Consider the following 12,232-nt stretch of genomic DNA (forward strand, 5'->3'; position numbering starts at 1 on the left):
TTCTAATTTCACAAATTTTGCGATGCAAAAAGTACAATTTTCACTTAATGATGACTATGTTTTATCGTCCTAATAACCCATTTTTTCTGTTTCTTTTACCTATCAAGCATGCCAATACTAGTGCATAATCTAACGCACTACAAACAAAATCAATAAAGTTCTTGATTTTTAGTGTGCATGAATGCAAAATATTTTGTGCAAGTTATTTGTTCAAAACACGCCAAAGTGCGATAAAACACAATTTTCAACATGATTGAATAATGCAACCTAAATGGTGGTTAGTTCTCATAGATTTTTACCTGAATACTTCTCCCTTCCCAATGAAGTCGGTCTATGTTCTGCTGAAGGGCTCCTATCAAGGTATGATTTATGGGAAAAACCTATTTACCAAGCATCGCAGTTCCTTGACTCACAGTTCCATCGATTGAAGCAGGATTCGTGCTCGATTGGAACTTGCTTCGCTTTGGAGGCATCACATAACTCGACTTTTTCTTTGCGGCTATGTACCCAAGTTACAAGAGAGATGACTCCTTGTGGAAGGAATTCATCCGTGAGAGCCCTCTCAAGAAGGGGAAAAAAGAAAGGGGAAGCTCGGAAGCCTCCAAGGGGAATCTCTCTCTCTCTCTCTCTCTCTCTCTCTCTCTCTCTCTATCTCTCTCTCTCTCTCTTTTCTCACACACACACATTCTCTCTCCCTTTTCTCTTACTTTCTCACTAGTCGAATAGCAGGAAAGAGCAGCGATCCTCCCCCTCCTCCTTTCAATGCCCAAGGGCCCTTTTATATAGTATTGGGGGGGGGGGGGGGATTGGTAAGGTATGGAGCCCCCCCCATCTCTTTCTAGGCGGCTAGGTGGTTGGGTTGCCACCACTCAACTGTGCATGTGTCATCATCCACAACAGCTCACCCGCTTCATCCTCACCAGCCGGGAGCTTCCCCCATGCCCACACGTTGTCAAACAGCAGCCCCCCTTGCGTCTGCCACCTGGAGCTGCCCCATGCCCACATACATCTGCTAGCGGCGTGGGGCATTTATTATTATTTTTCTTTAATTTTTTTTCGTTAATTGGGAATGGGAAATACATTCGGGGTGGGGGAAAAAAAGGGGGAATATTACACCAAGTAGAATGGGAAGATTAGAGTCTGTGTGGATTACATGAAATTAAATGCAGCTCTACCATTACTGATCCCTTTCCAATTCCTTTTATTAACTCTCTCCTTGATGATGTGGTAGGTCACAAAATGTACTTTTTTTTGGATGGGTTTTTGAGATACAACCAAATTAGGATGCATGTGGAAGATATGGATAAGATAGCCTTTATCAACACTGAGTGGGGAGCATATGTTAGCACAATCATGAACTTTGGACTGAATAATGGACCTCCTGAGTTTCAAGGAGCTTCTCATAAGAAATTTGAGCCATATTTAATAACTTTTATGAGGTTATTTATTGATGATTTTGTTATGTTTTGGCAATAGGAGAGAACATTTAAAACACCTAGATTTGGCATGTCATTAAATCCCTTCAAGTTAGTGTTTATAGCAAAGAGGGGTGTGCTTTTAGGCCACATCTTGTCTGAGGAAGGTGTGAGCATAGATCCAAGAAAGATTGCAGCTATTCAAAAATCTAAGGCTCTAGTTACTATGCACAAAGTTATGAGGTTTGTCGAGCAAGTGAAGTGGCATAGTAGGTATTTAAGGTATCTGTCACATATTTGTTCTCTTCTTACAACTTTAACTAGCAAGAAAGGGATGTGGTTTGTTTGGAGGGAAGATAATGATAAATCCTTTAATATTCTCAAGAAAATGTTAGTTTTAGCCCCAATATTGCAATATCCAGCATGGGATTTACCTTTCCATGTCTTTGTTGATGCTTTTGACCTAGCTATGGGAGCTATACTTATGCAAGATAAAGTACTTGACTAGTATAGACCAATCAAGCAGAATTTGAAATACTACTGAAAAGAACAATTTAGTTACAGAAAGAGAAGCACTTGGCATGGTTTTGTCTGTGTAGAAATTTAGGCATTATTTGTTGGGAAATTAAGTAATCTTTCATGTGGATCATCAAGCACTCTTATTCCTAATAAATAAACGCCAATTGACAAGTAGATTGGCAAGATAAATGTTGTTATTACAGGAGTTTGAATTCAAGGTTATCCATACCCCAAGGAAAGAACATGCTATAACTGATTATTTAAGTAGCTTGGAAAATGATGAGACTAAAGTAGGTGTTCCTGATAAGCTTCTTAATGGTGAACTCTTTGAGGTTTAGGTAATAGACCGTGATTCATATTATCATCACTTGTTGCATTTCCTGAAGGAAGGGATTATGCTAGCACACCTTATAGAAGATCAAAGAAGAAGATTTACATTGAAGAGTAGAGCATTTTAGGTTATTATGAACACATTGTATAGAAGGGGAGTAGATAATGTATTGAGAAGGTGTGTTTTTGAATTCGAGCAACCAGTAGTTTTGCATGAAGCTCATTTTGGACTATTAGGAGGTCATTTTTTAGGGGAGATTATAGGCAGGAAAATATTGCAAGTAGGTCGATGGTGGCCTACTATGTTGGAATATGCTTATTAGTATGTTAAAGAGTGCTTGCAATGTCTCAAGGAGGGTAGGGATAGGATGCAAGATGATCATGTACTTCCACTCGATCCATTTTAGAAGTGGGGGATTGATTTTGTTGGGCCAATTAAAATAGTAGCCAAAAGGACAGGTGACATATATATTTTGATTTGTACGGATTATAATACCAAATGGGTAGAGGCTTATGTAGTAGTGAAGGATAATAAAGCATCTAGTGTGGCCAAATTTCTGTATTCTAATATTATGACTAGGTTTGGATGCCCTATTGAGTTGGTTAGTGATAGGGGTAAGCATTAATTAAATCAGGTTATCCAGGAATTGATTGTCAGGCATATGACTTTACATAAGAAGTCTACCCCTATCATCCTCAAGATAATGGTCACGTTGAAAGTTCCAACAAGATTTTACTCCATATCTTGAATAAAATTGTTAAGGATAATAGGGAAGATTGGGATGCTAAGCTTGATTCAACATTGAGGGCTTTTAGGATGGCATATAAGGTTACAATAGGGCTTATACCCTTTAAACTTATGTATGGATTAGAGGCTGTAGTGCTTATGGAATTTGTGGTACCAAGCTTGAGAATTGCAATTACACATAAGTTGGATCTTAAGAAGTCAGTTCAACATAGATTGGCACAACGTCTAAAGTTAGGGGAGGACAAGGTATCAGTTGCCTATATTTCAGGAGTTACATACAACAACCCAGAGATAGGCTTGGGTAAATAGACATGTTAAAAATAAAAAAATTTAGGAAGGAGATTGGGTTGTTGTTTATAACTCCCAACTTGGAAATTTTCTCGAAAAATTAAAGCTTCGCTATGCAGGCCCATTTGTGATCTTCAAGGATATTGGTCAGGGCAAATTTTTATTAAAGGATTTGCTGGAAAATGTATTGAAGCCTACAATAAATGGTTTTAGACTGAAAGGATTGGTTCAACCTTATTATCCAGAGATTAATTTAATTTTTCCATGTTGTACAAAGTTAATAGTGACATGTAGTGATGACAAAGAATGGTCTTTCGTGTGTCATTTTGATGGGACAAATGACACAAAAGGTTCTCAACACTTAGACAACTTAGAATTCTTGATTCGTATGGAGAAGAAGACCCCTTCATTTTTTTCTTCCTACTTCTCACCATCGTTGTTAGTGAACTGGCCTTCAATTTGCACCATGATCCATACTTGGTGCAGCTTAGCTAAACGGCTGTCCGTGAAGAAGTGTACTCGTGTGGATGATGAGGATGATGCAGACTTTGACTTGGTAGAGGAGGAACTATTAGAGCAGTATGACATGGAGTAAGCATATTATATTAGGGCTCTACTTATTGAAAAATCTTGCTTCCATAAGGCCTATAGCTTGGCAGCCTATCATAAAGAAGCCCTATTAGGATATTCCAATTCCAAGTATATTGGATAATTTTAGTGGCCCATAGGCACAGAATGTGCTTTATATGGTGGTCATCTAGACATTGTCAATGAATGCAACATTTGGGGATGCTACAGGTCTTTGCTATGTCTATGTCTTGAAGTGCATCAATGTAGCTTGAAAGATGCAATTATGATGGTTCATGGAGAGGTTTATGATGTACATAAAAATTTATTCTATTGCTCATGAGACCTATGGGCTCATCTATTATGTTGAAAATTTTGATGTACCTAATTGGGCAGGGGTTATGCATGCTCAGCTTATGATAGAAATTAAGGTGCTCAAGAAAAATAAGGTGTTCCATAAATCACGGATGGGTTGTTTTTTGGCTCCTTTGTATGAATATGCTCAAATGCAATTTCCTAACTTGACTATGGATGATTTGTTGAAATGGATCTATGATTGTATCTCTATGGATATAGGTGGATATAGGTGATGAGGAGCAGAAGATCATAGTCATGGTAAAGATTCTGACAATGCTAATACTCTTTTTGGGAGTAATGAGGATAGGTATGCAATCTATAAAGATCTACTTCAAGCAAGGTATTCAGAATTTTTTGCAAAGTAGATTGTCTTGGATTTTGTGAAAGACCATGGAAAGCATATGGATGTTGATCATGTAATGCATGAGGATGAGCATGTTAAAATGGATGTCTTGAAGACTTTGGATAATGTCCATGTAGTGAAAAAGAAGCAAAAAATTGGAAAGATTTGGCTTAGGGTAAGCCTTAGTTTGATAAGAAGCCATCTGATGTGTCGGATGATACTCCTGTCACCATTAAGAAGGCATTCGATAAAGATTTTGAATCTACTCCTATATTTAGCATTCTGTATGCTTTGGGTCAGTTTGGGGATGGTGTTTGCATGATTAGCAGCATGGACAGATGCTATGGATTTGATGCAAAGGCTTATGATGTATTTGAAGTAGTATGAGTAGGCAAAGTCTAGGATTATAGCAGAGGCTCAAAGACCACAGGATCAGTTGACAGCCAAGAAGATGAAGATTGATGTTTTGTCTTAGCACCTACAATAGAAAATAATTTATTATGATGCCTTGCTATCTCAACATAAGACTCAGATTACAGAATTTCAATAGGTGATTGATGAGCATAATAAAATTTCACTGCATGTGTTTGAAAAATGGACCGAGGAGCTTAAGTCTAAATGTGCAGATGGGATGCAACAATTTATGGACATGTATGGGCAGCTGCAGGTTGATCATAAATTGTTGATGGATAGATTTGACCCCTTGAAAATGGTTAAACAAGAGATACTTCAAAATCTAGATGTTGATGTTGATGGATCCATGGTACTTAAATCGGAATATGAGGAGATTCATAATGCTTTGATTTCAGAGGTGAAGCAAGCATAGCAAAAGGTTGGTCAAATCTAGAATGTTTTGGTTTCTAGACCCTATGCTATGTATTAGCTATATATAGTTTGTCTATATATAGCATCCCTGGTTCCCTCTATATATTCCAACTATGTGTGCTCACTTGATGCACTTCTAGGGTTCCACTTCCAGTGTCTCATATCTCTCTTCTCTCCTCTCTTCCTTTCGTCTCTCATCTTACTCGCAGTTTCCAACATGGTATCAGAGCGAGGTTCTACAACATCACAAGGCAATGCACACGTGCTGGATAAGGAGGCGGCCTCGAGCTGCACAAGTAGAAGAGAAGGAGGAGAAGACGAAGCACTAGCAGCAGAAGAAGAAGACATGATGCACATATACGATCAAACCCTAACAACCAGCACCAATTCCACGAATCGCAGCCAGCGGAGGTCACCCCCACCCCATCGCGAGCACTGTCGATGAGGCAGGCGTTATGGTATGCAAGCTTGCAAGCTTAGCATTGCAAAGGCCCACCCTTCCCAAGTGGTGAAGGCCCAGGTACCTCTTATCGACTCAAGATTCCTCCCCCTTGCTCGGACATTTACTTTCTAAGGAGCCTCTCCTCCACGTCCTCTGAGAAATCTGTAGACATGTCTGGATCTGCCACAAGAAACAATGCTAATGGTACAGGCCCAACCGTACCGCCAGAGGATAAGGTGTCAGACTACAGCATGGCAGGCCATGGATCCATTGCCGCAGTCAATTATACTTCTTGGAAAGTATGCCTGTCAAAGCTGGATCTCAGATTTGCTTGATGGCATGGAGATTCAAGGCATCTGCTTTTTCAAGGATGCCCATGTGTTTGGACGACCTGGTTGATAATAATTATGCTCCTCGAAGGGTGCATTTTGATGACATTCCCCATGGCACAGTAGTCCGCATCTCTGCATCTATTAATGTGTTGGCTATTTACTCCCCCTCTATTAGCAAGGTCTGGATATTGTCTGTTAAGTGGTCTGGAGCCAGTGGAAAGGAACAGGATAGTCAGAAGATTCTAAGATCCAGAGAACACGCAGGAGCACTGGATGGTGATTATGGCCTTGATGTAGCCAGCAAATCTAGAAATCATGAGGTGTGCAAAGAAAGACAGGGCTCCAACAGAGAGATAAGAGAGACTATATTCAGCTTATCAAATGATCATGCCAGAATGCCAAAGCCGGATGCCATCTTGGAGTTCATTGCCAAGGACCAGGCATGGTATGCAGGAACTGCATCCTTGCAGAGAGTTTTCTTGCGTGTTCATTTTCAAGACTTTTCTATTGAGGAAGATGAGCTTTGGCCTTCACATCGCTTCAAGTCTGCTGAAGAAGCAAAGCAGATTAATAGTCCAGCATCTCAAGCCATGCAGGACTATCAGTGCAAAGATATTCACCCTAGTATGATTCTCTGTGTTGCCTGTCCGCGGCCTCTTTCGAAGTGCTTTGAATACTACAATGCAGAGGTGTTGGAGGTGAAGTGGAGTCCACATAAAGTTGGAGCTAATAGAGAAGAATACTGTGAATGCATATTCAAGGTGAAGTGGCGAGGGGGGCACAAGCAGAAACAGTGCCAGGAGGTTCGTTATGGAGACATTTGCTTTCTTGTGGACATTTGTTTTCTTGTGCCTGGAGATGTAGAGGATGATCCTGTAATAAGGGAGTTCCTGCAGACCAACCTTGAAGGATGGTAGCAAGCAGTTTAACAGCTTGAAACATGATGGGAATGGAACAAGCAGTGCTTTGGAAGATAACAAGCAGTTTGCTTGCTTGAAAAAGGATGGAAATGCAACAAGTGATGCTTTGGAAGATGAGAAAAAGCTTCTTGGAAGCAAATTGGAGCAGAGTTATAATAAATCAGTGCGTATGATTATTGAATCAGATGAAGAGGAGGTATGAGGTGGCGTGGTCTGTATAGGCCTATCACTATCAGCAATGCTTCCAAAGTCATTGTCTGTCACGTTTGAGGGTCTTATTTTATGTTTCAGCTAATGGGCTAATGATATTCTAGTTGATGATTTGTTTTCTAGCAAATGTTTTGTCTCGATATTATGTTTCCAACTGATGATCTTTGGTTGATGTTGCAGCTGATGAGCTCTTGATATTCTAGCTAAAGATATGACATTTCTGTTGATGTTTCATTTGCACAATCTAGTACAATTTCTCATCATTTTAATTGCCATTATTTCATCTTTCATGGTTTCATTACACCACTTGATGGTTCAAGAATTTAGATATGATATAGCTGCTGACGTTTCATTTTCCATGTCATAATTTGTTTGCATCTCGTCTATTATTCTTTCCAACTGATGATCGTATTCCAGCTTATAGTTGATGCGCTCATGATATTTTAATGATCGTAATATTCATCTCGTTATATTCCAGCTGATGATTGTCGGTATTATATTCATCATTTGATTATTCTAAATGTTTCTTTCTTCCAGCTGATTTTTGGCTCTTCATGCTACGTTTCATATCATTTTGTCTATATTACAGCTAATGCCAGCTGATGTTTCATTATTATTCCAGCTGTTGAGTTGTTATAGCTAATGTTTCATTCCTTATTCTAGCTGTTGAGTTATTCCAGCTCATGTTTTGTTCCTTATTATTCCAGCTCATGTTTCGTTCCTTATTATTCCAGTTGTTGAGTTGTTCTAGCTAATGTTTCGTTCTTTATTGTAGCTGGTTGTTGAGTTGTTCCAAACTAATGGTTTTATTCTTTATTCTTCTTTATTCTAGCTCTTGATTTGTTCCAGCTAATGCTTCATTCTTTTCATTTTCTATTCTATTCCAGCTAATGTTTGTCTATTCTAGCTTATGATATACGAGCTGATGTTTTGTTATTTCCAGTATGTTCGTCTATTCTAGCTGATGTTTCATTGTTTCCAGCTATTATTCGTCTATTCCAGCTGATGTTTCGTTGTTCCCAGTTGTGTTTTCTTCTTTCCTGCTGATGTTTCATTGTTTCCAGCAGTTGTTTGTCTATTTCCAGCTAACTCGTCTGTTTAAGCTTATGTTTATTCTACTTGATATTTTATCTATTCTAGCTAAGGAGCTGATGTTGCAGCTAATGTTTTCATCTTGATAATGCTCATCTCATCCATTCTTCTTTCCATTTGCTAGTAGTATGCTAGCTGCTATTTTCTATATTCTAGTTGATGAGCTGATGAAATTTTCATCGTGTATTCTAGCTGCTGAGTTGATTTATGACATTGTGATTGTGTTCTAATGTTGATATAACATTTTCTATTAAGTTTTTGATGTCACTGATTATGTTGCATAGCTGATTATATCCACACTCAAGATAAAGCAATTTCATGGCCCTTTATCTACTTTGATTCCTTCATCTATTGTAATTCAAGATTGATGTAGCTCCTTCATTTATCTATAGTAATTTAGGAGTGATGTAGCTCCTTCGATGCCTACAAACAGGCACTTGTATATTCAGGAGTGAATTATCTCCTTTCAACTTTGTAATCATATCTTTTCAATATTAATATAGCAATAGGGCTATATATAGAGCTGTGGGTTTTTCCCTTGAGCCCCCAAGGGTTTTTTCATCCACAGTTAGGGACCTTTATTTGAGCGGGGGTATTAGCTATATATAGTTTGTCTATATATAGTATCCCTGGTTCCCTCTATATATTCCAACTATGTGTGCTCACTTGCTGCACTTCTGGGGTTCCACTTCCAGTGTCTCATATCTCTCTTCTCTCCTCTCTTCCTTTCGTCTCTCATCTTCCTCGCAGTTTCCAACACTATGTTTAAATATGTTTTTGTTATTGACCATTGACTATCCTAAGAAAAAAGCATTGAACGAGAGAGTATCTATATTTGAAGAGAGGTGTCATGACTTGGAATTGAAAATGTAGGAGGCTTTGGAAATGCCAAGAGAGCTAGTGAAGATTACATAGCCACTTTGTTATAGCAAAAGGATTTTCGGATAGCAGATGATGGTGGTGATGTAGTGTAGGGAGTGGTTCATGAGGTACATGAGAAGTTCCATGGCATGGATGATGCTTTACTTGCAGGTCATGGTGGTCAGCATTTTGGAGTTCAAATGCCTTCTTGCAGGGACATTATTGTTTATGTTCCTATCTCTTTTTAGCTTGTTGTAGCTCTATGTTCTTACTTCTTTTTTTATTCTTCATAGTTTATAGATGCATTTTGATAGGCACTTAGAGTAGGTTATGCACATGTAAAAGAGGACTATGAGTATCCTAGAGGGGCTCTACTCATGGTAGCTCAGTGTGGCTTGTTAAGAGGTGCAAGGCCTTTGGCAAGGCATAACTATATTCTTTGAGTCATGTTGCATGAACTTAGCTGCTTGTGGGTTTGTTGGTCCTGACTGTCCTAGTCATCCACCAGACTGTGCCAAGTGTTAGGACTTGAATGCCACCATATATTTAATGCTATTTCATACCTTAGTCTTTGTGTGCATGTGTTATGAGAGATCAGTCTATGTGAAACCAACTTTATATGTCATGTGATAACTTTACGTGAAATGCAGGCACATGCCTTGATATTCAGACAGTTATATTGTTTGGGATCAGATGAATGAAATTGAAAATGAAGAATGATAGTGCCATGCTTGGTTGGTCACGCTGATGGTTGATCTCTATTATAGTGTCTCCTTTCTGTGGTTTTCTAAGTGTTTGATCATGAATTATGTGTCTATGAATGTTTTCAGTTATGGCAATTGGAAACTATGTAGAAGTTATGACTATAATGAATTTGTGTGTCAACAAATTGGCATGTTCTTGTATTTTTGTTGTAGCCTTAGAGAAGCCATAACAGGGCACAACAACAGATTGAGCAATGTAACAGAAGCTCAATACATAACTAACCAAGATGTATACATCACTAGCAACATCGTGACAAAGATAGGTGCTATCCCAAGAGGAGTGTCAGATCAGCCTACTAAGCATCAACTATGCAGAAAAAGCATGACAAGGGCATGTACATGTCACCAAGTCCCACGGTCTCATTGTAAGACCCTCAAGCTCAATTGCATAACCAAAAGCTCAATGTAATATCCAAATGTCAAGAAGTGGCTCCCACTAGAATGAGATCTGAAAGCCAGATGAGCAAACAAAGATCAAAACATCATGTGGAAGATATCCATAAATCCAAGATCCAAGTAGCATACATCCAAGAGCATCTGACCCAAGTATCTTGCAAAGCCTTTACAAGAGCATCAAATAACTAGACATAACAATGTATAACAACCAATAGCAAGATTTAAAGCTCCAATCTCATCTCAAGGGTAATCTGGAAGCATATCCAATCATGTAACATGAACCATAAGCATCGGTACATCACCTGGAATAATCGATAAGAACCCAAGAGAAATGGGCATATGCTTTCACTAATAAAGAAACATTCAGTTCTATTATAAACAATAATAAAAAACCTTTATAAAATTGAGAAAAAGAGTTCTCAAATAGGTCCAGTGCCATCACATATCAGTGCCATATCATCCCCCAAGTATCTGACATCAATACATAAGCATATAAACATCCCGAGAATCATATACAAGCTCCAATGTTTGAGAAAACTATGTTTAGACTTGTATAACTTTGTTGTTTATGAAAGCAAGGAATGGAGATTGGGAGCTCAAGACTTAAGTGACCAATGCACCAGGGAGAGTTAGAGATGATTGCCAGTGAGTGCCAAGAGTTGGGGGGAGTGCCAGGAGAGTTGGAGGATGGGGTAGACTGATTAGGAAGAAGGGGCCAGCAAACATGTTTCGCGGCCAAAGATGGGTCCAACAATGACTTTAGGGCTCTAGCCAAAGGCCTCCTAAACTCATCTAAATAACCCCATGGCCTTGCAATCAGGAGTGTATAGACACTATGAAATGATTTATCTAAAGAATGTGTTTGTAGATAAAATCTCTAAATTGTTGTCCAATGTGATGCCCTTCCCAACTCCAAGCACAGGGAGTACCCAAACATAACTGTGGCTAGCACCTCATAACAAAAATAAAGGAAGCACCCCCAACTTCTTGCTGTGGCCCCACTATGGCTCTCCTATATTCAAGGGATTAAACCCGAGATGCGCCATCTCAACATAAAGTATATACATAACATAGTCCTATCTTTTAATAAAATGTTCCACGAGATAATATAATCCTTACCACATTAGTCCCCAAAGGAAACGATAACACTAGACCTACAACTTAGGGAACTTCACACTCAACGTGGGTCCATTGTTCGAAATCAAGTGCTATGTATCCAAGAGATAATCCTCTTGATACCACCTATGAAAATGTGAATGCAAAGTGAATAGCACATGTGCTCAAACAAGTAAACTTATAAATCAATTAGTGTAGATGTGCACACACAACCCTTTCATGATTTCACTCTAGCGTATTGTTTTGCTGCTAAGATAGCATTGGAACAACACATGCTATTACTCTTTTATGACTTAAATCAAGTTAAAAGGGCATTTCACATATATATTTTTAATATAGAAAGTGATTAATATGCACTATACATACAAATGGGGATAAATTGAGGCTTATTCTTATGCTTTACCTTCTTTATACTTGCACAAACACAACTCTAATTTTTCATAAATTTTTAGATACAAAAACTATTTTTTCTATTTTCTTTGGCAAAAATCATATTTTGATTATTTTTTATTTTATTTACATTTATTTTTTATTTTTTATTTTCCAAGGCAAAAATTTAATTCACACTTTGATCCAACATCACATTTAATTTTATTCCATATGAACACGATTTAATTTTCTAAAATCAATAAAAACATCAAATTTTCACTTAAAACACACATTTTGAAGTTTCAAAAATTAATAACTCACATGCATAGATACAATTT

The 12,232-nt window shown here is 38.3% G+C and overlaps 1 protein-coding gene across 1 annotated transcript; it reads left to right on the forward strand.

Moving 5' to 3' along the window:
• Nucleotides 1-5,544: 5,544 nt before the first annotated feature.
• Nucleotides 5,545-7,494, forward strand: LOC148041514 (uncharacterized). Its single transcript, XM_087688468.1, has one exon. The coding sequence runs from the start codon at nt 6,136-6,138 to the stop codon at nt 7,081-7,083; it is 948 nt and encodes a 315-aa protein (XP_087544594.1). The 5' UTR covers nt 5,545-6,135; the 3' UTR covers nt 7,084-7,494.
• The last annotated feature ends 4,738 nt before the right edge of the window (nt 7,495-12,232 follow it).

Source organism: Lygodium microphyllum, chromosome 1 (assembly GCF_053477565.2).
Source record: "Lygodium microphyllum isolate KBCC chromosome 1, Lygodium_microphyllum_v1.1.10, whole genome shotgun sequence".
Taxonomy (NCBI): domain Eukaryota; kingdom Viridiplantae; phylum Streptophyta; class Polypodiopsida; order Schizaeales; family Lygodiaceae; genus Lygodium; species Lygodium microphyllum.